The following is a 27,874-nucleotide window of genomic DNA, read 5'->3' on the forward strand; positions in this document are numbered from 1 at the left end:
AACGAGGTCTCAGCAACCTCTGCTTCCCCTCCTAAAAGTTGGAGTCACAACACAGAGCTGGCTGAGGAGGGATGTGGGTTAGCAGTTGGCTTCCCATAGCCAGATGTGCCACCAGCACATCCCATCCTTTGACACCCTGGCAGGACCCTGAGGGTACCCAGCCCTCACACATGGGCTCTCCCGGTGGTGGCACCTTCATGGCCAGGTGCAGATGCTGATGGTCTCCTCTCTTTGCCTCTCTCAGCCTGCAACTGCAACCTGCATGCCCGACGGTGCCGCTTCAACATGGAGCTCTACAAGCTGTCGGGGCGCAAGAGCGGCGGTGTGTGCCTCAACTGCCGGCACAACACTGCTGGGCGGCACTGCCACTACTGCAAGGAGGGCTTCTACCGGGACCTCAGCAAGCCCATATCCCACCGCAAGGCCTGCAAAGGTACTGGGTTGGGGGTGGGATGGCCGGGACCACCCAGCTCCTTCTTCAACCACTTCCTGCTGCTCCTGCTTCCGCAGCTCATGCTCTCACCAAACTCCTCCCACTCCTCCCTCTCTCAAACCAAGCCCTTGAAATGACTTCTTGCCACCATGTTCCTTGCCATCACCTCTCCCTGGTGTCCCCAGCCTCCTAGTGAGGACAAGGCCACCAATATATAAGAAGTCCTCACTGCTGAGGATGACTTCAGTTTCAGGTTTTATCACTTAAAAATTGTGCTACATCCACTCCAACAGCTGCAGCAAATTTGGTCAGCACATGTGTAAGGGCAGAGCTGCTTAAAATCCAGGTGTGGGGTTAGATGTAGTGCCTGTAAATCAGCCCATCTCCTGCTTCCATCCTCACCCCAGTGCTGTTCGGGGACAGGTAGCACTTAATCCATGCACACAACATCCCACAGTGAATGGTGGAAAGGTGAGAACAGTAAAACAGGAGCCAATTTTACTTTGAGCTCGACAAGTGGAGTTTTTTGATGCTTCCTCCTCTCCTGCCATGGCCATCAGGGCAAGCGGGGCTTCAGCTGGGGCTGGAGCAGCAATAAGAGCAAATCCTGCAAGTGAACTCTTTTAACTCTCAGATATCTGCTGGAAGAGATTTAAATCCTGAACCTGAGCCGCAGCTAAAAGAATCAAACAAATATTCAAAAGCCAGATTAGAAGAAGCTAGAGCTTCCTGCAGAAATCTTCATTTCTTTTCTCTCTAAGACTCGTTTCAATAAGAAATGGAAAGCTTTTTGGCCTGAGTTGGGTATTTTTGGCTGGAAAGCTTTCGGTCTTCAGCATTCCCAATTTTTTAATGAGAAGACTTCTCCATGTTTTGATTTTAGTTTTGGGGTATTTTTTGTTTTGTTTTGTTTTGTTTTTCCACTGAGAACACACCCTGTGCCAAAGCAGAAAAAGAAATTGCTTCTTTAGATGGCCCAACTTCCCCTCTTTCACCTTGTAAAGACCATCACAATGAGCCCTTTTCCACCCATCCTGCACGGAGGCTGTTGACAGCTCCAGCTCCAGATGACATGGGCTGGTGGGTAGTGAACCCAACGCAAGGCTCTGGAGGAGGACAGGAGCTGCCCTTTTGGGCAGAGCCACTTCCAGACCAGCTCCAACACCCATACCCTGTCCGGACCCCACTCCGGAGCAAGCTGCTGGCCACTCCTTGCCCCCTGCTCCCAGGTGGATTTGTGTCCTAATAAAGTTCATGTTTGCACCTTCCTGGCCGGGCTGCAGCTGAAGGAACAGTGCATTAGGTTGAGGCAGAAATAGGCAGATTTGTGAAGGCTTTCCTGGAGCAGGCTGGGCAGCACTGCAGGAGGGCATCCATCACCCCGCGCAGCAGCATTCGCGCATGTCCAGAGCCTGATTCTCATTGACCTTCCTGCTCCCCAGAAAGGGTTTTGGGGAGGTGGTGGGAATTCCCTCCCCTCCAAAGCAGCACAGTTCACTTCTTCCCAGGGCTCTGGTTTACCCTGGCTGCCTCCTCAGCATGAGAGGTCCTGGGGATCTGGTGGGATTTTTCCTCCCACCGGATCACTGTGTATCTGTAGGGATTAGCGCAGGAGGCACGATCCAGGAAGGGGATGCTCAGATGGAGGGAAGGGCAGATCCCGTTTCCTGTCCATCCCCTGCTTTTCCACCCTGGGAAAGGCAGTCCCTGCCCTGGGTGATGAACACACATACCTCTGCCTCATTGACTCCAGCATTTCCCAGGACCTTCCTTGCTCCTGCTTTTTCCAGCTCTCCTCCTCAGCTAGGCAGCCCGTTCCCTGTCTCCTGCCCATTTATCCTTGCTGTGTCCTGGCCAGTCTCTCCCTGGCTGGTAGCACAGTGGTCATAACCAAAACCCACAGCTGGTGGTACCTGTGGGTGGGAGACCTCAGAGCCATGCTGTGCCTCAGTTTCCCCAAGCAAGCACCCAGGAAGATGCACGCTGGCCTTCAGGAGGCACTCCCACTGCTGGAAGGGTGCATTTCCCAGTCGCTGGGTCATTCACTCCATTAAATGCTCTTTGCAATTGTCCTTTCCTATCTCCTGCCTCCTGCTCTTGAAATCTGTGACTGCCAAATTTAAATAGTCCTGCAGCCCCCCATGGTTTGTAACAAAAATGTGGCTATTGCAGCTAACAGATACAAAGGTATGTAATGAATATGCTGATGCATGAGCAGCCCCCCGACTCACAGCCTATTAGCACAATTTCACAGTAGCTGGAATGGTTTATTGTTGGCGTAATCCATCGTCCTATACAAAAGCGAGAGAAATGAAGTTTCCTAGAGCAAAGGCATTCCTTTGAATCTTGGTTTTCCTGAGCTCTGTTCTGACACAGGGGATTTCGTGTTCCCTCTGGTTTGCTTCCCGGATTCAGGGATTTTCTGAAATAATTGCTGCAAACAATCTCTAAAAAATTGTTTTTAAAGGCATTAAAAAAAAAAAAGAATTTAAACCCAAACCTACCATGTAACAACCTCAGCGATTTCCCCATTGATAACAGCCTTAATCCATCATGTCACCAAGCCATCTGCCGATGGGCAAACCTCTCCCAGAGTCTCATCTTGACTAAATGTGTTTAGAATTAAGGAATTAACCATCCCACAGCATCTGCCATCTCCCTCACAGTTGCCTCATGCCTCATCTCACCCAGCAGACTGTGTTTTCTCTGTAAGACTTGATTCTTTCAACCATCGCATTGCTCTGTTCATGTCCCACACATAACACATTCAAACAAATGCATCTCCTGGAGTGCTGGTGCCTCACAAGCCAGCGGTCAGGACTTGCCAAGGGAGCATGCAGCACGCTTACCCCGCCGGCAAGCGCGCACAAGCTCGGGTGAACTCACCACAAATGGTCCATGAAAGAACTGCCAAAGAGGTTTTGGTATTAATTCAGCTTCCTTCATCCAGCCTAACAGACACATCCAGCTAAACTGCTTTCCTCTCACCTGTGCTTCCCATCTCTCATCCCATCCTATGCACTGGGTTATGTACCTCAGTTCATAAAGCATCTAACATTAGAAAATCACAAAGGCATGACTGGCATTATTTCCAGCAGTTGGGTTTGTTTTCCATGCAAAAACAGCAGAAATGTTTGCACAAGGTCAACTTTTCTTTCTTTTTTTTTTTTTTTTAACTTGGAGAAAAAGAAAACACCACAAAATTCTGCGTGCGTTGCAGGGCTTGTGTGAGGCTCAGGCAGCAAAGGGGGAGCAGAAAGTAGAGCTGGGCAGTGTGGTCCTGACCAGGCAGGGGCATGGGTGCTTTTCTAATGGCCAAAAGTATAATGATTTTTAATTGAAAGACTTTTTTTAAGGATTGAGGGTTGTCTCACCAGCACAGGTGAAGGATTTACAGATTACTGTCACCCTGATGGTTACAAGCACTGGGGCCATGACATCTTCCTCCCCTGTGCATGTGCTTCCAGCTGTTTTGTTGCAAGCCTGATAAACCGTTGACAGTCACCAGCGATGCCCTGTTGTGGAGCCAGCAACAGGCAGAGCAGGGCATGAAGTCTGCAAACCACATACAAAGGAACTGATGACGGATGGAGCGGAGATATTGCATGAAGTGGGAATGCTGGGAACATGCCAGTGCCTGCCAGGCTGGAACTGGGAGCTAAGGGAGGACTGTGCCTGTTGCAGGTGGGTGGTCAGGCGAGCCCAGGGACACCAGTTACTCAAGCAAGGGCTCAGGGGTTTTGCGGTCAGACCGCACAACTGACCTCTGCGTGGCCCTGGATGGGGACACTTGGGCTGGAAGACTCCAATAGCGGTGTCGCTCCTTCACCGATGGGGATGGATGGGCTCATCTCAGCAGGATGCCCTCTCCTCCGGCAGATCCATCAAACCCAGACCCCAGCCAGGCAAAATTGTGCATGTTCACCTTCTAAACTCATAACAAGGGTAAATTCCTCTTTTCTCAATGATTTTTGTGGGAGCGTGAAGAGTTCCCAGAATGCTGAAGCCCTGCTTTTCATTTCTTCTGCTTTCTCTCTGCTCCAAATGATGTTGCAAGTGAAATTCCACATCTGGGTCCTGCAAACCTCCGTCCACTCTGCTCTGTCGTGGGCCACTGTGAATCAGGGCCCCAGTGTTAGTCCTTTTTGATTAAATTCACTCCTGATATTTGCCAGATTATTGGCACTAATGTCATTCTATTGGAACAGAGACTCTGCAGGATTTTATAGCCTGGCTGTGAAACAGCTCTGCGCTTGGGGGAAAGGATTTACACACTTTTTGATGAAAAGATGACAAACGATATGTGTCATAAATTCACTTGTGCTGAGGCTGCCAGAGCAAACGCCTTGTGGAGGTGCAGGATTTGGCACCTGAAGAGGTCACATTTGTTAGGTCTCAATGTTTTGGTAGAGAATGGGATCTCCTGTCTTCCCGGTGCCGAGCCTGGCACCTTTCCATCAGTGTTGGAGGATTATTTAATGGCTTGTGCAAAGAAAAAAAGAAAAGCACTCCCCGCCTACCTGCCTGTTTGCCAAATCCCAGAAAGGCTTAAGATTTGACATTTGCTTTTTGAGACAGTTTGGGTCCAAGCAGAGAGATGGTTGAGTGCTGTTCCCCTGGGCTCAGCCTCCAGTCCTTGATTTCAAGGGTGCAGATGCAGGTTTTCTGCAGGCATCTGAGAGGTGGTGGGTGGAACTGATGCAGCTGAACCCCTTTGGCTGCTTGTGCTGCCTGGAGAGGAGAGCAGAGCCCTGGTGACAGGGACAGTGGGACGAGTCCCCCGTCTCTCTCCACTGACTATAGAGGGAGCTGCGTGACCATCTTAGAGCAGAGATCATTTCCACCAGGCTGAAGCCAGGGGAGATGTAACCTCTTCCCGCTGACTGGAGCCCCACTGAGACGTTGAGGTGCAGGAGGCAGCCGGGCTATAACCCACATTAGACAGCAGTCTGAGGATGGGCTCGCTGGCGTCCCGCTATTGGTGTCCCATGGGCCATGTCCCAATGTATAGCAGGAAGATAAGCCTGTCTGTGGTGCATATCTGCAGGTTTCAGTTGTGGCCAGCATCCCTCCAGCCTCAGAGATGTTCCCTGCCACCAAGGTCCCCAATCCACAGCTACCTAATGGGTAGGCAACCTTATATCCCAAAGACATAGGGTGGCCTGGCTGAAACCCCTAAACGAGGGTTCCCTGGGCCAGCAGGGCCACCAGTGATGGCTCCTGGTAGGACTCCTGTCCTCAGTCTTTCCTTGTCTGCAGCAAGTACCAGCTCCCACAGGCTCCCTCCCGTCACTGCAAGGACCCCATCACTGCTGGGTATCAGTGCAGGAGATCTACCCTTGGTGTCCACCCTAGAAGGAGGTAAAGTGCACCCTTAGAGAGATGTCCTCTCCCCAGAGCAACGTCATTTTGGTGCCCATCTCTAGTCCAGCTCATTTGTGGTTTCACAAGGCAATACTTTTATTAAATCATCCCAGGGAGTTGTCCTTAATTATCAAACTTCCTTCCCTTCCTCTTCTTTTCTTCCTCTTTGAAGACCAGAAAAAGCTACTGTTTAGATGAGAGATGAGCCAACTCATAGTCCTGGCAGGGCTTGGATCCAGTTCTTGTGTCAAAGCTTGGTCACCTCTGAGAATCGCATCACTGAAGAAAGTTCAGACTTTCAAGGCATTGACGTGCCAGACAGAGACTTTCTTTCCTCCATAGGGCATGGCTCTTCCGCTGCTGTGAGATCAGTTTTCTAGCTCTATTTCCATACTGCATTTGTTAGAGGCTATGCCTTAGTCACTCCCTTCCCCAAGGCCCCATAATTCTTTGTATCGATATTATTACAAGTGCTAAGCACTGATTTATGGTCTCTACATCTGAAACTTGTCATCAGCAACCCCCAGGCAGAAACTGCTTGAAGAAAGTTTATAGAACTGCAGCTTTACAGTGCCCTGTGCACGAATTGCTGGTGGAAGTGTCGTGGGGTAGCACAGGAGGCTTGATTGCCACTGCCACCAAGTGCCACCACCTCCATGGCACCTCCAGGACCCAGGGCAGAGCTGCACCATTCACCCACTTGGGCTGGAAGAGTCCCAAAGCAAAGAAGGGACATTATTACAGACACTCTTAAAACTGTTTAGAGTTTGCAGTGTGAAAACATGGGAAAAGAGAGTTTTAGAGTTTTTAACTGAAGCCTTGAGCTCAGCACAACACATCTACCTGGCACTGCCAGCTTTTAAAAATCCACTATTTTAATGGCATATGAGCAGCTACATCAAATGAAGCAGCCACTTCTGCGTAAGCTGGAGTGGGAAGAATTTCCAGTGTCGCAGCAGTAGAATATTCCAGTGGCAAACCCAGCGAGTGAGACACTTTCCAATAGTTTCAGGCTAGACGGGGCTCCATGTGACAGTCTTCATCATGCTCTTCCTTGTACACGTGCCTTCCTGTTCCAAGGACTTTATAACTGTCTGATCTATGTGAGCCACCAGTGAGGAACAACCCAAATTTTGCAGCTGTGCACAGCCTTTTCCCCCACTCCAGAGAAGTTCCACCAACCTCCACGCAGCACACAGGGATGATGCCATGCACTGGAGAACACATTTAGGGACCACAGACATCACATTCCAGCTTTATGTTTGTAGCGACTGGAGATCTGAAGCAGTCAGACTTTCTGCTCCGCTGTGCATCTGCCCCTGGAAAGTGCCCCAGTATTGGGGTTGGTCTCCATTTTGGTGCAAATTGTCTGGGACAAGGATAAAATCCTGATGTCTGGTCTTCTCAGAAACTTACCACTGATTTCCTCCTCCCTCTGTTTACAAATGAGGGCCACCTCCCACAATACAGCAGCATTTAAACAGACAGTGGATTTCAGTACAATATATTCAGGCAGTCTGCGTTGGAAACCTAGATGCTCAGAGAAAGCACAGAGGCTGGTGGGTGACCCTGCCCTGGGGACTGGCAGAGCACCAAGGGGTACTGTTGTGAAAAGGGGTTTGCCTGTGCCTGGTGATAAGATCAGAACAAAATCACCTCCATGCCAAAAATCTCCTCCAGCTGCAGCTGTCTGCAGGCTCCAGGAGAGTCGACCACTCCACATGCTGCTCCCAGCCAGGCGTGCTCTGCTGCATGCTTTGAGTCCCCCTGGAGCGCAGACCCCCGCGGCACTGGGCAGACGCTGTGACCCCAGCCCTGCAGCAGCACTGAGGGATGGGGCTGATGCTTGGCCTGGGCACCCTGTTCTCCTCCAAAAAGCCATATGGGCACTTCCAGAGCCCTTCTCAGCAAAGCTCCCTCTCTCTGGGGAGTGCCCTTTGGGCAGTGCCAAACCAGGAGGCACAAACTTGCACTTAAAGGCAAATTGGAACCAAGGAAGGGAAGGTGAGGAAGGGGCTTTTGACAAACCTTCAAAGGGGCTGGAAGGACATCTGGAGGTAAACAAGGCAGCATCTCACCAGGCAGAGGCCTGACCTCTGCTCTGGAGCCAGGCTGAGAGAGCTGGAGAAGAGAAGGCTTCTGAAAGGGAGACCTTAGAGCAGCTCCAGTGCCTAAAGGGGCTACAAGAAACCTGGAGAGGGGCTTTGGACAAGAGCCAGGCCAAGGGGAATGGCTTTAACCTGCCAGAGGGGAGATTGAGATGAGCTCTTAGGCAGAAGTTCTTCCCTGGGAGGGTGCTGAGGCGCTGGCACAGGGTGCCCAGAGAAGCTGTGGCTGCCCCATCCCTGGCAGTGTTCAAGGCCAGGTTGGACACAGGGGCTTGGAGCAACCTGCTCTAGTGGAAGGTGTCCCTGCCCGTGGCAGGGGGTTGGAGTTGGATGAGCTTTAATGTCCCTTCCAACCCAAACCAGTCTGGGATTCTATGACCTGCAGCACAAACCCCGGAGCACAGCTCTAATGTGTTTGCTCAGCACTCCCAGGGCAGCCAGGAACACCCACTCCCATGGGAGATGCACCCAGGGCCCCAGCAGTGCCCCATGTGTGGTGCTCCTGCATATGTATTTCCTCAAAGACACCCACCAGTTGCTTCTTCCACCCAAATGAGTAAAACCAAGACCCAAAGCCCCACCTCCCAGGAGAAGGACCACACCGGGTGATCTAGTTTAGAGATGCATCTCCACTGTAATGGGAAAACTTCATCACTTTTAGCATGGAAAGGAGGAACAGGCCTACAAATGGATGAGCTGAAAAAGCACACAGAAAGGGTAAAAGCCATGGCAGAAACCACCAGCACTGTGTGGAGAGGTGAGGAAGAGATGCTCTGCTGGCTTCAGGGAGCCAAGATGTGTGGTCGAGGAGGCTCAGCCAGACACCCTCTGAAGGACCTTGAGCTCTCCATTCCAGCCTGTGAACTCTCCCCTCAGCACCTTTAGAGGGGAGATGTAGCTCACAGCTGAGTCCCAAACCCATGTTAGACATTTGGATGATCCAGCTCACTAAGAAAATGTAGACAGTGTTGATTCTGGAGCTCTGCATTTCGGAAAGGTCATGTCCTTTCAAGGACGGTGCCTTAGAGAAGATTTATTGGCTAAATCTGGGCCTGACCACCTTCAAAACTGTGATTTGGGTTTGGTTTTTCAGCAGAAATATTCCATAAGCAGTCCTACAGGGCAGGTTTGGATGGTGGTTTCTCTGCTCTGTCAGGGTACGACACAGCAGAGGGGAATTTGCATCCTGTTAAAAAAATCCAAACCAACAAACAGGCTACAGCACAGTTCTCCATCACGAGTCTCAGACTAAGAACAAAAGTTGCTAAATTCACTTGTGCAGCCAGACCTTTGCATATCTCCAAGCAGAGGAGAGAAAAGGAATAATGTGCCTTCCCCATAAATGTTTTCAATCTGTTGAGATACTTTCCTGTCTCAGATCAGTTCTTGACAGCAAAAAAGTTCCCCAGGCTCTCTCCTGAACATTAAACCAAAGCTCAGTTCTGCTCATCTACACGCACTCTTCTGATTTTAAGCGTCCTAAAATGAAAGGTATTTTTTTCTGATAGAAAAAGAGATCTTTTCCAGTTAAACGTGCACTTCCCAGATCATCACAATCCAGTGGTCTGGATCTGTGCCCCAGGAGCTCCCATTGCAATTTTTCGTGGGTACGTGGAGTGCTGTGGGTGGCTTTTCCCACTGTGGATGCTCTAATGTCTGATAAGGGCTGTGCACACAGGAGGGATCCCCCCTGCTGAGCTTTTTCTAGAGCTTCTCTCTCATCTACCCAGTGGTCTCATTTTGTGAGGCTTGTGGCAACCTCATTAGCTCTGAGACTTTTGCTCTGCTGACAGATTTGATTAAAATATTATTAGTGGTAGAATATGCCCATAGGAACCTCCTTTCCTCAGGAGCCAGCCTAAAAACGCATCAGGAGGAAAAAATGTTTGCCATCCCTCACCCCTCCTCCATAAGTATTTTCCAACCCACTCTCTCTCATGCAGTGCCTCCCATGAGGGCACGTTGAGCCTTATTTTGCTTTAGAGCCAAAGAACACCATGCCCAGGGACTGTGCCCCACTAAGCTGCTCTCCTCTTGGCCACAGCTGCCCTGGGGGGTTTGACATTTTTTGGTAGAAAAAGAAAAGCAGTGATATCCTCCATGACAAAAGCCAAGTCCTACCAGCAAAGCAGGGAGAAGGAAGCCCCAGTACTTCACCCCTGGGTGTCTCAGCATCCCCACCAGCTTCTCCAGCTCTCCTGCAGTCACCTGGAAGATGGAGCTCTGGGACAACAGGAGAAATTTTAGCACTTTCTCAACAAGAGAATATTCAAGCCTTTTGGAAAGCACTGCCATAATTGTCTGTCTGTATCACTAATGCCCGCCCAGAGCGCGCCTGCCCAAAAAGTGGATTTATTGTGGTTCAAAGCCCCCTCTGGATTAGCAGTGACTCTTGCTCACTGGAGGCATTGTGGGCCCCGTCTGTTACTTGTTATGAGAAGACAAAGGCAAGGTCTAATCTGTGAAATTTGGCCCAAACTGCAGGGCGCCAAAGCCCTTGGCTTCCCTGACTGCCAGTTCAGGAGGAAGAAACGGGAGAGCCCTGAGAAGCAGAGGAGGAGGAGGGACACTGTGAAACACCGAGAGATTATTTGGCTTTGCCTGATAAAAGGGGGAATTCATTTTCTGCTGGCAAAGAAACCTTTAAATCTCCAAGAGAATGTGCCGAGGGACATTGTGCATGAACATGATCCTTTGGAGAACTAAATCCAGTTCACCATATCACAGACAAGCTGACGATCTCATTGCAAAGCAGTTAACAGTTAATATTTTAAGCCGTTATTAGTATTCAGAGTTAACACAGAGACATTTCAACTTCTGCTTCTGGTTAGCAAACTAGCTGGGGCCAGGCTGGGTGGGTGCACACTGAATACCACCGTTTCTCTTCCCAATGACATAGACCTGTGGGATTTGTGGGATGTGCCACCTGTGGTGGGGAATGCTCTGCTCTTGAATATGGTCTTGCTCATCCCTGCAGGATCCTAAGCCAGCATAAATCTCTCCGCACCACTCAGGTGCACAGGTATCAGACCATTACCCTACTCACCCATGAACAGATAACCAGGGTAGGTCTCCGAAGAAAAGAGCACCTCTTGTTTTGAATTGTTTCCCCAAAGACAGGAGCCAAAGAAAATCTCCTAAAAAACCCTGCCCGGGTCCAGTCTTTGGGATATCTTCAAGGCTGGGGTGACCTTAGACATGGACTACAGCTACAGGAGGACAACTGAACTCACCCCAGCAGTGCCACACATTTTGTATTTCCCAGGCGGACGTGCTCACTGCAACCAGGATTTAAAGTATCCAAGTTACTAAAGACAGTGGAGCAGGAGAAAAATAATTCTACAACTACACAAAAGCTTGCTTAAGTAAGAGTGTCTGAACCGCACCTCTAAGTACTAAACCATAAGACTAAGTGAAATATACTTACTGCATCAGGGTGACGTGGGCTGTGCTATTGAAGTGACAGGCAAATTTAAGTTGAGTTGTTTTGACATTTTGCTGAATCAAAGCATCCGCACCAGAAGCTTGATTTTGGTGCATCTTTTTCCAGCAGAAAGCTTCTGTGCCACATTTTTTGCTCCAATTAGAGTCTTTAGAGGAAAGAAGGAAAGCAACCAAAGGGAGGTAATTTTGGCCTTGATTCTGGAAAAGCATTTAAAATCATGGTTAAATATAAACATATACCTAAGACATGTTGGCTATATGGAGCTTATTTTCATACTTGAAACTGACTGTGATTTCCTGAAGAAGGTTCTTTCTCAACACAAGAATCTTCATTGATGACTATTGCAAATTAAGGTATTTTTTTCTAGTTTAATGCATTGCTGTTTTACTGCTTCATGCACGGCACAACATAAAGCAGTCATGCTTTGGGCTTTTAAATCTGGAAGCCCTGCAGTTATCGTTGCAGATACAGTGTGACAAGAGGGAATCTAGATGCCCCTTGATATCAAGCCCTTTTCTGTTGTTCAAATGGATTTTTCATCATTCTGAAGACCTCCCAAGGAAGCAGCTTCCCCAAAACAGGAAGATGCTAATTCTCAAAAAATGCAGATCCTTTCAGGTACCTTCTCCAAAAAGGTCACACTTGAGGAGAGCTAAGCCCAGAGATTTATCCCTCTGTTTACCTTCCAGCCCACATGTGTGTGGGCAGATTAGCAGCTGGGAATACCTCCGACCAAAACTCAGGGGTGCAAAAATATTTGCATTTTTGTCATGCTATTTGTCAACCTTCAGCTGCCCAGACACATAAGGGCGTTTCGCATCCTTTCACGCATGGTCTTAGGACTTGCTTTCAGGTATTTTTTTAGTCCCAAACCAGCCAAATCTTAGCTGCAGTGCAGCATTGCTCTGCTCGAGCGGACAATGGCCCGCCTCAGCAGATTTGTACATATAATAGTGGCTTGTCTTAGAAGCTCCAGACAGAGATATAAAACTCCACGACAGACAGTTTTGCAATAGCATGCCCCCAGGGGAAATCTCTTCCTAACTGCAGGCAGTTAGTAGCTGGCTTGGAGTGCTTATATCCGTATATATATTAATCCCAGCTAATGTAACTACAGATGTTCTCATTCATAGGCCTATCTAATCCTGTTGGGCCTTTGCCATGGTGTCTCGTAGCATGAGTTCTACGAGTTAATTACGTGCAGTGTAAAGAAGCATTTCCTTTTATCATTGAAAAAGGTTGCCTTTTAAATGCATTGAATGTCCCTTTGTTCCTGCGTTTTAAGGACCAGTGAAGAGGAGCACCTGTCTGACCTTCTCGGCGCTGTGCATTACTTGGCATCCCTCCATCGTCTCTTGGCAAGGCATTCCTAATCTTTTCCATCACCCTCAGATGGGTGCCTCTCTGTGCCTTTTACTCTGGTTTCCCAGCTGAGGATGTACTATTGATTTCTATAGTGTCATGATATTACATTCAGCGTTACTCTCTATTCTTTTCATAATACAACCTACCATCTTGTTGCTCTTCTGAGCTCTGTTGCAATCAGCCAGATGTTTCATTGACTCTTAGATCTTTTCCTGGAGTGGCTGTAGTTAATTGGGATCCTTCAGCATGCATAAGCTATCCTGTTTCCTCCTTCCAATTACGCATCCTTCTGCACACTGTTTTTTTATTGCTGTCCTCACACCCATTCGGCCGGTTTGTGTCAGTCTTGCAGAAGACCTACGTGGTCTCCCCATGTTTGGACTAGCCAAGCTGAAGGTGATCACCTAGAAATGATGTTAACTTTTTCCAGGTCATGGCTATTTTATAAGAAAAATCACATTTTCTTGGTGCAGGCACCCCCATCACTGCCCTCATTCCACATTAAAGCCTCACTATATATTCCCATTCCGTGTTTGCTCCTCCACAGCCAGTAACTCCTGGTCATCTCTGCCACAGACACTCATCACAGATTTTTTCTTAAAGGTCTTATGAAAGAACTAAATCATGACAGTTATTTCCCTTCCCCCTGATACTGTGCGAACAACCAGACTAAAGGCACACCATTTTCTTGCAACATCATTCCTGTTTGTTCCTCTCACATCTCACTCCCTGCATCATTACATTGTCCTCTATGGGATGATACATTTAAGCAAGGCATGAGGATACAGAGGATAAATCAACTGATATCCCCCTTATTATCTATAAGGGTGGCCCAAGCACCCTCCTTTGGTGGTCAGTGAAGTTTTCTCAGCTCTAGTGCCTCACAGTCTCTGCTCTGCTTAGTGCAGGGGACTGCTGATACTCTGCATCATGGTGGGTGATGAACAAACGCATCCGGGAAGTCCAGGCATGAAAACATGTTTGGTGAATGAAAAGGTGTCTATCAGAAAGGCAGTGAAGATGCCAAAGGGGTCTTTGTACCGGTCACCCCCGCTTTGCGACTCTAGTGCAGTCTTACCCTCAACTTGAGGTTACAACCCAAAAGAATTTGAACTGTGCTGGAAAAATTAGCATTAACCACCAGCAGCCCAGCTATTCCATGGCTGGGGAAGGAGAAGGCAGATCCTGTAATTGCTGGCTGCAAGTGTTTGCACTGGCCAGGGAACTGCAAATTGCCTTTAATTGTTCCTAATTGCTGGCACTGGTTCAGTTCCTCCAGGATAGAGACCGCAAATGTGCATCTGCAGACACTGCTTAGACCCCCTCCTACCTCCCCACGCCAGGAAGGCTGAGCTGCTGCTGCTTCTTCAGAGTTTTCTGGAAGATAGACAATCAAAACGGGGTCAGGCGTTGAAGCGGCCGGAGTGGTGCTGCCCAAAGCAGTTGTCCCAGGCTCGCCCAGTCCTGTGCCGCAGTGAAGAGCTGCGGTCCAGTGGCAGAAAGCGCATCCCTCCGCTCAGAGAGGGTTTACCACACAGCGTGTTGGAGGGACAGCAGCCATCGAGCAGGGGGTTCTCTTGGTGGGGTCCTGGACCAAGGGTCAGTGATTCCCAGCTCCTCTGCCACTTGCCTGCTCTTGGCCACATCACACGTGCCCGTGGGGACGCGGGCAACATCCGTGCTGCAGACCCCTTGCAGGAGGCCAGCTTGGGGAGAGAGCAGACAACCTCAGACAGATACGGCTGTAAAAATAACCACGGCAGTTTTGGACAAGCTGTGCCGAGGCATTACCTCATGAGGGAAGGAAGCAGCAGCATTGCTATTTATTTATGTGGTGTCCAAAGAGCACTCTGTGCTCTGCAGCCCGTCCTCCAAAAGCCTGGTTCTGTAAATCTGACTCATCACGAAGGCTTTTTTTTTTTTCCCCTTTTTTTCCTCTTTTTCCCCCCCTCTCTCATCCAAGTGGTCCCACTGAAGTCACTGCAATCCGTTCACATGGAGGAGGATTACTCACAGGATGGGGTATTGCAGGCGATGCCTGAAACAAACACGCGCAGCCCCAGCGGGGGGACGCCTGAAACATGAGGCATATTCCTCCCCATCCTCCTGCCCTTTGCCTCTTCTTGTGTAACCCTTCCCTGATTTGCTTATTTTTGTATTAACTCCTGCCTCTTTGCTCTTCTTTAACCCTTTTCTGTCCTTTTCCTTCTTCAGGCTCTTGTTTAAGATGTTTTTATTTCCTCTCCCCCCGCAATACTGAAACCATCCCCTGGGGCTGCAGCGTGCAGGTTTTACCACCTAAACATCCTCTGTTGTCTGCGCCCATCACCAGCCACACTGATTCAATGTTGAAACTTTTCCAGTCAAAACTGGGTTTGATAGAAAAGTTTTCCACTACGGACAGGCTTGAAGTGCCTGGTCCCAGAGCCAGCTCCAGGCAGAGGGTAAGAGCAGGACTCTTAGTCAAAAACCCGAAATCAGAAGTGTTCGGGAGCTCCCCCGAATGGCAGGAGGAGAGCAGGAGCAGTGCTCCCCCGGGAGGGTTCTGGCTGGCTCCTTCCCGAGGATGCTGCACAAGAAAAGCAAAGCTTTCCTGCCTTTCCCTGCCACCGCTCAGCAGGGGCAGACCACAGTCTGGCACGGCGCTTGCAGCTCTTAGAAATCAGGGCTGTTAACAAATGTGCGAGGCCATAATCCTTTTGGAACAGTGATGATAACAAGCCCTGTTGGGGTTTTTTAGCTTTTTTTTCTTCCCTTGTAACAAACAGCTGCGCCGGTAAGTCCCACTGTGGGAAATGAGATGGTGAATGTTTTCAAGTGCACTATTTACATCCCCTGCCAAACCCTTCACATCTGCCCAGCTCTGCTGTCAAGCCTCCATCCATCTGGCCAGGAACAGCAGGTCCTCCAGCCTGCCTGCATCCACAAGGGCATTTCCTTCCTGCGCCCGCGGTGCCAGCTGCCAGGGATGCTGCTCAGCGGGGAAGGGCTCAAGCAAGAGCACTGAAAGGAGGGTGGTTTTGTGGGGTTTTTTTTCTCCAGTGCGCGTGAAATGAATTCCCAACATCTCTAAAAGCAGTTGCCTCCTGCCTGAGATCTCGTGTGTGGAGGGGTGATGAAATGCTCCTTGATTTTGTACCTCTTCCTTACAGCCCTGCCACAGCTCCAGGGAGCGCAAGGGAGTTTGAAGCTAGCTGGGGTGTGGGCAGCAGGTGCTGTGGCTCCCCGAGCCTTGCCTGCTCCCCTCCTCCTCAAGTCCTGCACAGTCCTGACCACAGCACCCATGGGACACGGCAGTTGCAGTGTGCAGGGATGGGGATCCTTGAGCGGGTCCACACCGTATTGCCTCCCCGGCAAGTGCCCTCACTGCCCTGGGAAAGATGTCTTTCCGCAGTTCCATCTCTGCAGTGGGACCAGCTGTGGATCAGCTGCCCCCTCTCTGGCACTGTCCCCTCTGCACCCAAGAGATGACCACGCACACCCCTCTGCCAAACACCACCTCTGTTTCAGGTCGGTGCAGTCCTGGCTGGACAGGACGTTTGCCGGAGCTCCACACCACTGAGGAGAAGGTGGAGCCGTGCCGGGAGCGCTGCGGCAGCCCGGGATGTTCGTCCCGTTCCCTCCAACACCACCTGCACCCGCACTCCTCCTCCCTGACCGTCTTGTTGTGTGTTCCCCCCACAGAGTGCGATTGCCATCCCGTGGGTGCCGCCGGCCAAACCTGTAACCAAACCACAGGCCAATGTCCCTGTAAAGACGGTGTCACCGGCATCACGTGCAATCGATGCGCCAAAGGCTACCAGCAAAGCCGGTCTCCCATTGCCCCCTGCATAAGTAGGTGGATTGCTCTTTCCATGTCTGTAGATTAGAGATATTAACCTTTATAAATCCACAGGAGCCACTGCACACGGCTGGGCAGCTACTAACCCCACCACATCCATGCCAACAGGCAGTGCTCAGGTGATGAAGAGCCTGTGACCCCTGGCCAGCTGCACTGCCCATAGGGCATATCATCCAAAATTCACCTCTATCTTCCAAGTAGCTCATCTGCTTTCTGAGTGGTTTGTGTGAGGGAATCTGCAGCCAAATTTGCCAGTAATTTGATTTTGCTTCATGGAGAGAGCACATCTGCTTTGGGGTACCACATCAGGTCTGGATGCTGTGGCAGATCTCTACAAACAGGCTTTGCTCTCCAAAGTCAGGCTGTGTGCTACACTGGTAGAGATCAAATCAGAGGAACTGCTGGTTTTCTGGAGTTGCCGTCACAGTAACACAGCACCTGGATTGCTAAAGGCGATCTTACACAACCCACCCAGAAACATAGGCTGGGGTTATTCTCTCAGAAACATAGTCTGGTTTACTGCTTGCTTCCTTGGGTTTGCTTTTTAGTTTGGCTTCCAAAAGCCACTGTCATCCTCCACTCTCACAAGAACAGCATCAAGCACCAGGTACAGCTCCCAAAGTCTCTCTGTTGCAGCATTTGTTCTGCAGACATCCACATCCCCGCTCAGTCCCTGCTGAGCACACAGTCCCTGCTGAGCACTCACTGCTGGCACAAGGTGTGCTTCGGCCCAGCGCTCCTCTCTGCTGCCTGTTGGTTTTGCTGTTATTGGATCATTCAGTAACTCATGCACCTCACACAAGAGATCTCCACCTGCCCTAACGAAATGAAGCACTGAAATTACAGTGCCTGGGATGGGCTGGGAAGGAGGGACTGCTCCCCTCGAGGCTGACTCCCTGCTGCTAAAAGGGGCAAGAAGGCCCAGTGGGAGAAGAAAAGTGAATGTTGAAAGAATCAAGTCTTTGTTGGGAACCCACAGTCTGCTCCCACACTGTCCCCTCACAGCATTTGCCTCTTGGGATGGCCGTTGCCAAGCTATGGGGCAGATACCCTTTCTCCACCTTCTGCTGCTGAAGAAAACATACATTCCAGGGTGGGTTTTGGTCACTAGAGAGTCATTCTTCCCTGTGTTGCAATGGGACAGCAAGAGCTCAAACCAGATGCTTGTTTCCTCAGGATGCTACAGTCACGGCTTCAGTATGCTTTGCAGCAAGTATGCGCAAAGGTTTATCATTAATCATTCCCCAGGGCCATGGTAAATCAGAGAGTAAATTGTTCCTTGCATCATCTCCCTTGGGATTCATCGCTCTAAATAAAGACAGACACAGAATTTCAACACAATCCAAGCAGGCGTGAGCCTGGCAGGGGTGTCCTGCCCTGGCCCTTCAACCCGGCCACCATCCTGCCTCCCACAAGAGCCCCTGACTGCTGTGTCTCTGCAAAACATCCTTTCCAAGGGGCCAAAACCTGTGTTCAAAATATGTTTCAAGCAACACTCTGGCCTGGCTATGAAGCTGCTGTGCATTTGTTGGGAGTTTGATCTCCACATATGATGTTAAAGCAATTCAAGTGAGGATATGAGCAACTCACAATTCTCTCATCCTAGGAAAACCCAACCAGCACATTTTCATCCTTGAAAAATGTCAGATACTCCATCCTACGTGGTGGGGGGTGTACTTCAGATGTTTTGTATATGCGTAGTAGAGGGCACTTGCCCTCCATCCCTACCTACGCTGCTCTCCTGTCTGGCACTGGGAGGGCACAGGTACACTGCAGCTAGCAAGGGCCTGTCCACCTTGTCTGCAAGAGCATTTACTCTCTGATTTACCACTGCTTACATTTTCCTTGTCCCAAAGAATAATAGTCATGCAACAATCACCTCATGGGGAATGAACTAGACATCGGTGGGGTCTGTACCACAGCCCACATCAGCAAGCATGAGCACTCAGGCAGCTGCCAGCTTCAGGATGGTCATGCTGGCTGTTAATGTACTGCCTGACTATGTACTATGTGTTTCACATGGGTTTGGGCCTATGTTAAATTGCATGAGGATTGAAGAGCTCAAAAAGTCATCTAATGCTAACTGGGCTGCATCCCTACGAGTTGCCATCATGGCAATTCAGGCAGACCCCAGCAATCCCTGCCTCCGTGGCCAGACACGTTCCTGAGAGCAAAAGCAGAAAGAGCCTGATGCCAATCCCCAGCTCATGCTGATATTCCACTTTCAAAATGGACTGGTGGTGTGTTCCCCGGCCAGGACTGCCAGGGACACACAGAAATTTCATCACTGTGCCCTAAATGTGCAAAAGATGTCAGTAACGAGGTCTGTGTATGTGCACTGGGGAAACAAGATCATCCTGCCAAAGTTGGGACCATATAATGCACTCCATCTGCAGTCCATCCTTTTTAACATCAACAAACACAGTCAGACTTGGGCATGAATATCCAGAACATTATATGGTTTCAGCTATGCAAAGCCAGCCCAAAATCTAAAGCAGGGACCATTGCAATGGCACTAGATATCTTTCTGTTTCCTTTAAATAACAGTCACATTCCAGCATATAGATTCATGCTACCTGCATGCTGTCACACACAAGAGGAGGGGTAGCACTGCCTCAGTCATGGATGGAAACAGCAGCTGGAAGGGACAACCCAGGGAAAAGGAAAGGCAACAGTGCTCCACTGTCTGCTGGGGCTGTGCACTGCACAGCAGCAGCCACACCACCCTGCCTGGCTTCTGCACCCTCCAAGCCCCTGCAACAGCATCCCTTACCCTGGGGTACGCACTGGAACCTAGCAATTGCAGCAGGTTGTGTCTGGGACCGTATCAGTTATCTGGCTGGCTGTATCTTCTTTCATTCGCAGCCAAAGCTAAAATTTTGGGGTTTTCTACACCCTTTTTGAGGCCCAGTTCCCCAGTAGGTACAGTCCTGGTGTGTTGCTTTCTGGGACTCTTGCAAAGCTCCTTGCTAGAAGACATGGCTGGGAAACACCACTCATGGTTGGGAAGGCAAAATGAGGTGTGTGCAGGAGCCAGGCTCTTTAGGATCTGTAATAATACCTGCTTCTTTTGTCTCCTCTCCTTTCCCATCTGTTCTTGCTGTCCTGCGCAGAGATCCCCGCCGCTCCCCCCACCACGGCTGCCAGCAGCACAGAGGAGCCTGCAGGTATGTTGTCTCTTCCTTTAAAGCATCTTGATCGTAAATGCCTTTTGAGCCATCATCTGGCTGAGATGAAATTGCAGGTTCCTTTTATGCCCCTGTCGTGGTTTAAGCCCAGCTGACAACTTGGAACCACGCAGTCGCTCGCTCACTCCCCACCCTCTTCCTTCCTCCCCCTGCTCCCGGAGGGATGGGGAGGAGAATCGGAGGAATGTAACTCCCACGGGTTGAGGTAACAGCACTCCAGTAACTAAGGCATCATACAAATCACTACTGCTACCAATAATAATGATAAGAGGAATAACAAGGGAAGAGGACACAACCGCTCACCACCCGCTGACCGATACCCAGCCTGACCCGAGCAGCGATCTGCCCCTTCCGGGTAACTCCCCCCAGTTTATATACTGGGCATGACGTGCTGTGGTATGGAATACCCCTTTGGCCAGTTTGGGTCAGGTGTCCTGCCTCTGCTTCCTCCTGGCTTCCCCTCCTCTCTGGCAGAGCATGAGACTGAGAAAGTCCTTGGTCAGAGTAAACATTACTGAGCAACAACTAAAAACATCGGTGTTATCAGCGTTGTTCCCAGGCTGAAAGTCAAGAAACACAGCACTGCAACAGCTACTAAGAAGGAGAAAAAATGACTGCTATAGCTGAACCCAGGACAGCCCCAAATGTCCAAGTGTTTGAAAGGAGTGTGCAGCATCCCAAGAGAAGGGTGTTTCTAGGAACACATGGGAGTGTAGAGAAGATGCAGAAAAATTTTCCCAGAGGAGCTGTATCTATCACTCAATGTGGAAGCAATGTTTGATGGGAAAGAGGTAAGGACTCAAGACCACCACGTGTTGATTGTTAGAGTTTAAGGGTTACCTTCTCAAGAGGCTAACAGTTTCACTGAGTTCTGGTGGAGAAGGACTGGAGAAACAAAAATTATCTGAAAAAGAACAAAAAAACCTAAGCTCTGCTTAATGTTGCATGGGAGCGTTTCCTTTATTCGCCTGTTACTTCCTGTGCTAAGCAACCTTAGGTGCTGACGTTACTTGTGTATGCTATAGCAATGTGCCTCATGTCCGCCTTTGTGTGTCCTCGGCGTGGGACGCACTGTGGTAGTGGCATTGTTGGGGCCAGTTGTGCTTAGAGGTGTCTCAAAGCCAGTGACTTCAAGAGCAGGGGAAGCTTGGAGCATCTTAGCTTGGAGCAGGATGTCCTGCAGCAGCAGCTGCAGCCTGGGGACAGCAGCACAGCCCTGATGGACTTGGATCACCATATTTATCCAAGCTGCAATACAGAGGATAGTCCTGAGAAAGCTTTGGCATATCACAGTGTGTGTTCCCTCCTGTTCCCCACTCTTGTACTTGCACCAAATATGATCCATGCAACTGGGGCTCAACACATCTCTTCATACACCCCATCTCCACCACCACAACTGCACCGACACCCCATCATCCTCCCCTCCTTATTTACACCCCTGGAGGAGCTGGCCCCTGCCCCACTGTGTCACCGGGGGACTTTCCTGTCCCCAGTTCCCTCAGGTCAGGTTGGCCTGAGCAGGGGATGATGGCAAGAGCCAGAGGCCTGAGGAAACGGGACTCACCCTGTCCCACTGCCTGCAGATTCTCAGGCTACTTGAGCAGTGCCGGGGCTGTGAAGGACATGGGGCGTAAAGGCTGTTTACTTTTGTCACACGAGTGTAGAAGGGATCATAAATTAAGGATTTTGTCCTAAAAGTGATGGACATCACATTGAATTGAACTCTGAGCCAAGGTTTGTCCTGTGGCAGGGCTTTTTATGCAGGCTGTGCCTGTTGGTGTATGCTCAGGAGCTCTTCCCGAGATGGGAAACCCAGGGAGCAAAAGGACAAAGGTTTTCAGTCCTCAGTGTCATGGGAAAGCAAAGCCCAGGGTTTTCTGTAGGACTGATTTAAAGGACAAGTTCTGCCACTTGTAAACACAGTAGCAGCAGCAGCTCTGTATCAGGGTCTTGTCTTAGGCTGGTATGAGCCAAAAAACAAATTGCAGCCTCGGGTTTGTGCCTATTGCTTTGTGTGTGCTTCCTAAAGAGTCTCCACCGACATGCAGGGCTGAAAGGAGCATAAAGACACACCAAAAACCTGCCCCAGCCATGCTTCCAGTGCAGGTGCTGGTGACCAGTCCTTTTGCTGCTTTGCCTTATAAATTAGGTGCCAACATGAGGCATGTGGTTTGGTGAGTCCATCACAATGAAGAACTGGGCTATTAGGAACAGAGACCATCCTACCTAATAACTTGAAGCCAAGCAGTGGAAGGTCTGGTCTTCCTTACAGCACTGTTTCCTGACAATATCAGTCTCTCCTACCCACCTCCATCAGGAGAAATCTTTCCCGACTCCCAAGGAGCTTAATTACATGCCACAGTGAACCTCACCACCTCCTTTCACCCACAGAGAACTCCTCCCCAAAGTTCTTGTTCTAACCCCATCTTTTCCTGGCTGCAAGGGACCCAGCGTGCAGACCCCAAGCCCCTGGCATGGGCAGGCACACCCCAAGTCTTGTCGTGACCAACATGAGAGATGGCAGCTCCTGCAGCCTCTGCAGCTCCTTCATTCACCCAACACTGCAGTTTGGGCAATGTTGTAGGTGCAGCCCAGCAGTGACACCTGAATGTGCTGGATGCATGGAGCAGAGAGGGCCACCCTCTCCCCATCTCCCGTGAGAGGTAAATTTATGTCTGCAACCCCCTGTTTCACCTCTTGCTACAAAATAAAGCCCACAGTCTAGTCAAGACTTTCAGGTGATTGAGGATGGGTTTTTCTCATCCACAGGGACTGTGCTGACAATAAATGGAATATTTAAAGGCAGATAGAGCATATCAGCTACAGGTTGAAGGATCAGTGGGACCTCTAGAACAATGTGCCTGCTGAGTGCACACTGCAAGAGAGGCTCAGTCCTGGCTCGTCACCTCTGCAGCAGGATGGCAGCAGAGCAGGAGCTGAAGGGCTTACCTGGATCCTGCTGGAGCGAGCTCTGCTCCATAGTGTCATCACGTTAAACTGAGCATCCTCACCTGCCTGATTCACTGACCAGTCTTTGGGGATGGGGCCTTTGGCACTCAGCATCACAATTTCCCAACTGAGTGTATTAAACCTTGCAGGCCTGTAGGCAGTGCTTTCACCCACCACAGGTAACAATAAACCCAAGCAATGCTTACATACAAAAAGCTCAACAGATGAAATACCAGATTTCCTTTGGGCTCCTGCTATTCAGCAGGGACTGGCAGACTAAACATTCTGTCTCATGCCCTGGGAACACTGAGGTTTTGTGCTCCACACCAGGATCCTTCTGTTCGTCCCACCACAGCCCCCCAAACCCGCTCTGTTCCCAGCCTGCTGCAGGGATGGCAGAGCAGACCTCTTACACCACAATACCACAGGCTCTGCCAATGAATGTGCATGTTTGGCAGCTGAGGAGATGCAGAGATGTCTTCTTACAGCCCTTTCTGCAAGGAGCTTGGTTCCTGAGGTGAAGACCTGTGTGTGGAGCTGTAGCACCTCCATGCTGGGATCTGCTTGCACCTTCACTGGCCCAGGGAGCAGAAGCAGCCCCGGCACTCACACCAGGGACCTCCCAGCCAGAACCTCATTCTTGGTGGTGTTTCCTTACCTTGGGCTCCTTCCTTCCAGGGGCCAGGGTACGTCCTCCCAGTGCAGCTGCCCCAGCCCTTTCCTGAGGCAAGACTTGGCTTGTGCCATCCCCTCCCCTGCTCGAAACAAGGTTGCATGGCCTGGGGTGCATTTCTGAGTGAGTAAAAGATTGCTTTGCCCATTGCTCAGGTCAGGTTTGCATGCAGTTTGCCCTGCTAAGCCATCTAACAGCCTTGGAGCCAGCGGCAAGTGGTGACACTTGAGCAGTGTCCCCAGATTTGAACTGGCCATAGGGACTTCTCAATGTCTTTTTGTTGCTGTTAGGAGCTCATTTATCTGGCCATGTTGCTTTTCATGAGTCCAAAGAGGCCTTTCTGAGGACATTCTTTATTATTCAGTCTTTCCATGCCAGCCCCCATATCCTCTCACATCTTTCCAGACCGTGACCAGGAGAGGGGCTGAATGCAGGCGAGGGCTTCAAGGAAACAGCGTTTATCCACATGCATCAGCCAACATTCAGGCTCTAGAGGAAAGAGCTGCTGAAGCCGCAGCGTTGCTGCCCCCGCAGGAGAGGACTACTTTGAGGGTGACACATCTCCCACTCGTGTTCTCCATGTGGATACCAACACAGCTGCAAAAACAGCTCCTTTCTGTGACCTCTCCACACTGTTCTGGGCAGATGCCAACTGGGGCAGCTGCATTCGGCCTCCCCAGATTCCATGTGCCACCTCAATTGGCCACAGCCCTCATCAGTGTCTGCCCTGAGCTGATGTGCTGTGGCAGTGTGACCTGCAGCAGCCCTGGACTGCGAGTCACGGCCCCCGGCGTGGTGCCAGCCACTGTGCCAGGTGCGCCAGAGCTGGGGCTGGGGCTCCCACGGCCAGGGAGAGCGAGGCAAAAGCATAGACCCTGTAGCACCAGGACCCTTGAACAGGACAAGGGGATAGACACTTAGTGAAAAGCAGGTCCCTGGTGCAGCCAGTGGGGAGAGCCAGCTGCTCCCTGCATCCCATGCATCTTCCTGAGTGAGTGCTAAAAGGGATGGCTGTAAGGATCAGAGGTGTGTTGATCAGGATGTGCCCCTCACCTTTGACCAAGGCTTTGGGTAGGTGTCTGCAACACTTTCTGGCCTTGCTACAAAGGGGACATCTCACATTGGTGCTGCTGGCATGGCTGCAGCCCCCAGTCCCGAGCCTCCACAAATCCTGCCAGCAAAGAGCCCCACTTGGGAAGGAGCAAGTCCCATAGCTCTGCATCGTTGTTGTGGGGAGAAGGGTTATTCAGGCATCTGCTCAAGCCCAACCAAGTCTGCATAAAGGCAGTAGCTGAGAACATTTCAGCAGGGTTAGAGACCTCCCTTCAGCAAAGGAACCTCTTGCTGGATGCTGGGAGAGGGTTATCTGTGGGCTGGCAGGAAGTCAGGCGTCCTGGCAGCCTACAAGCCATAAGAAATGACTTGACAATTCTTCTTGGATCCCCATGTTGCTGGAGGGCTGGATCTCCCTGCTCTCTGCCCAGAGGGGCGATCAGGGAGCTGCTCATGCTGCCCCCCCATGAAAGTCCAGTGGAGGCTGAGCCAAGTTGAGCAATCTGATGGGCCCGGCATCCGATCGTAATTCTTCTTGAGGTGATTTTTATTGGACTTTTTAAGCACCATTTTGTCCAGGGAGCTTGAACCCTCCATATTTCATCCCTTCCCTTCAGTGGGGAGCATCAGGCAGTCTTGGTTCTTGGCATCACTCAGCCCCCACCACCACCCTGAAGCATCTTGCTGAAATTCATGGTGTTTTCTTGACAAATCCTTAAATCATCATGCCTGCAAAAGGGTTCTAGAGATGGAGAGACTTTGGGTGCAGACAGTTCTGGGAGAGATACTGCTTTATTTCCTTTGCTCTTAGCTATGCAGAACAGGAAGTGCCTTTGTCTCCAAGAGCCGAGTTAGCATCATCACCAATCACCACTCCAAGTCAACGAGGGGTACCTTTCAGAAGAGCATGGGCCAAAGCTGGACTTGATACAAGGGGTGGAACAATGTCAGCTTTGGTGTGGGGGGTCCTGCCTGGCTCTGCTTAGCTCTCAGAGGTTCACATCAATTTGGGGAAATGGTCCAAAACTGAATTGTTTAGATGAAATGCATTCATGCTCTCCCATGCCAGGAGATTGGAGGATGAGGAGGGGGTGTTTCTCATTTTTGTGGCCAGGTGAGAATAGCTCTTGCTACCACCCCATCCTTTTCTGGTCCCTTTCAGAGATGCAGAAGGGTCCACAGTGAAAGGACAAGAAAAGTGTAACAGGGGGGGAAAAGGTTTATTAACCTGCCAGTCAGTCATTTCCTTATCCGAACTGAATCCAGATCGGCTTGGAAATTATTATCTTAGGTGGATGATTTCAGCTTGTGGGCTTAAATAAAACCAGGTGATTGGACTGATGCAGCTTTGCATGGTTTTCCCCTGGAAATCCGTCTCTGCAGTTTCAAAACCAGATCTGGATTTTCCAAAAGTCATTTGGGCTCAAGGTGCTGCTGGGCCCTTCTGCTCCTGGCTGGGGAGGAAGAGGCTGGATGTAACTGCAGAAAAGAGGAAACCCCGCTCTTAGCAATCCCAGGATGTGCATGGACCCGAAGCAGCTTGGCTGCAGGTTGCAGCTTTCCCAGAGCGCAGAGGCAGCGCAGGGGTGGGGAGGTGGGTGCATGCCATGGTAGGTGGGGATGATTAGTACCTTCCCAAAGGGACACAGGCAGTGAGGTCTCAGGTCTCTGCTCTGGAACAGTCTGGAATATTCTCAAGGAAAACAAAGAAAAACCCAACTAAAAACTATCCCAATCCCACATGTGCTGCTGGAGCCTTCCCTGCTCCTGTGTCGCTCTTAGAAAAAACACATGCAAAGGTTATGGCTTCAGTCTGGGAAAATAGAAACTCTGTAGGAAACAGTAGAAAACATTCCCCTGAACTCTCCATCCAGCTCACACCAGATGCCAAACCACACCACATTCTTAGGAGCTTTTGGGTCAAGCCACTGTCCTCATGGCACCTGCTCCATCCCTGTGCACAGTCATACCTTGCAGAGACCTCCCCCTGCAACCTCTGTGATGCTGTCTGGACCTCTTGCTGCCCTGTACCCATGTCCCAGATTTGGGAGCCCCTCTAATGTCTTCCCATCCCATTCCATGGCAGAGCAGGAGGTTATGCATCCTTCCCAGGCTGCAGGTGGCTTTTCACTACTTACAGGCTTGGGCTTTGGGGTGAAATTTCCAAATTTTAGCTAGAACAAGGAAGAACAAGGAAGGGGGAAAATTGGCCTCCCTGATGAGCTGGTGCTCCTGTTGCAGATCATTTGCTGCTAGTCAGAGTAGTCGTGCCCTAAAAAAGGGTTCTTTTTCTCTCATCTGAAGGTTCAAAGCTTTACTTTTTTGCCTGCCCATGCCTAGATGAATCAAGGTGATGCCTTGTACCTGCATGTACCCTGCTTCCAGGTACATGCCATCAGCCCCAGGGCAATCAGCAGGGTGAGCAGCAGGAACAAGGCTTGTTCGTCCCACAGCAGAATGGCAAAACGCAGATTTCAGAGGGTGATCACAGGCTCAAAGCTGACTTTGTAGATGCACATGGAGGAAAAGGGGTCCCTCAGGTCTGCTGCTACCAGCACTCGCATCACCCCAGTAAAACCTCACCAGGCGCTGTTAGAAGATGAGTTACATCACTTGCTCCCACCACAGGTACAGAGGCTGTGCTTCAATTTCACAGTTTGGGCAGCTGGAAGCCACCTCCTTATTTCCAGCCTTGCAGCCAACTTGTACCCACGCATCCCCATGAGAACGTGGTCTTTTTGGCTCAACAGCTCCGCTGCCAAGCAGAGGTTGTGGACCACTGTCCCCCCCCACTCATGGTCACATAAACACTGTGATCATCACTGTAGCAGCAGCTTCAAGGCAGAAGTGACATTAGGAAAAGATTGAATGTACTGTAGCTCCTTCTAATGAGCTGCAGCAGCTGGAAACAAGGAGTCAATGCCATGTGAGCCACCAGCTGCCTCCACAACATCTGCGAGGGGTGCAAGGCTTGCTGGAAAATGACAGCACAGGGACAGGCCACTGGCATCCCACAGCACCTCTGGTCAGGATGGGACATGGGGCCAAACCACTGCTCCCCACCTGCCTCCTGAACACTTATCTACCATCTGAACCATCTCCATCCCCAGGTGAAGTCAGGCTCAAAGCTGCGTTGTTCCCCCAGGGGCAAATGCAACGGATGCTGTCTGCTTGGCCACAGAGGACCTGCCTCCTGTGCTTGGCATAGGCATGTAAGCACAGCTTTTGGGGGGGCTGTCAGAGCGCTGGAGGAAATTCTCAGGCACCATGGTGAATTTCACGTTTTCCCTCCTTCCCAGAGCACTGAGCAAGCCAGGAGGGAAGGTGGGAGCCCTGTACCCAGGTTGCACCACAGTTGTTGTGTTTGGATGAGGGCACTTTCCCATGGCATCTCATCAACATAGTGTTGAGGGCTGTGTCAGAGGCGCCAGGGAAATGTCCCTTGAAACTCCATC

At 50.4% G+C, this 27,874-nt stretch overlaps 1 protein-coding gene across 1 annotated transcript in view; it reads left to right on the plus strand.

The window, feature by feature from the left end:
* Positions 1-244: 244 nt before the first annotated feature.
* Positions 245-27,874, plus strand: part of LOC104411868 (netrin-1) — a gene marked incomplete at both ends in the record, with an annotated part of 38,731 nt that continues 11,101 nt past the window's right edge. The window contains 3 exons of the mRNA XM_010022404.1: positions 245-433; positions 16,400-16,549; positions 19,670-19,723. Of these exons, the coding sequence (XP_010020706.1) occupies positions 245-433; positions 16,400-16,549; positions 19,670-19,723 (393 nt within the window). The remainder of the gene's footprint in view (positions 434-16,399; positions 16,550-19,669; positions 19,724-27,874) is intronic.

This window comes from Nestor notabilis, unplaced genomic scaffold, assembly GCF_000696875.1.
Source record: "Nestor notabilis isolate BGI_N333 unplaced genomic scaffold, ASM69687v1 scaffold20619, whole genome shotgun sequence".
NCBI lineage: Eukaryota > Metazoa > Chordata > Aves > Psittaciformes > Psittacidae > Nestor > Nestor notabilis.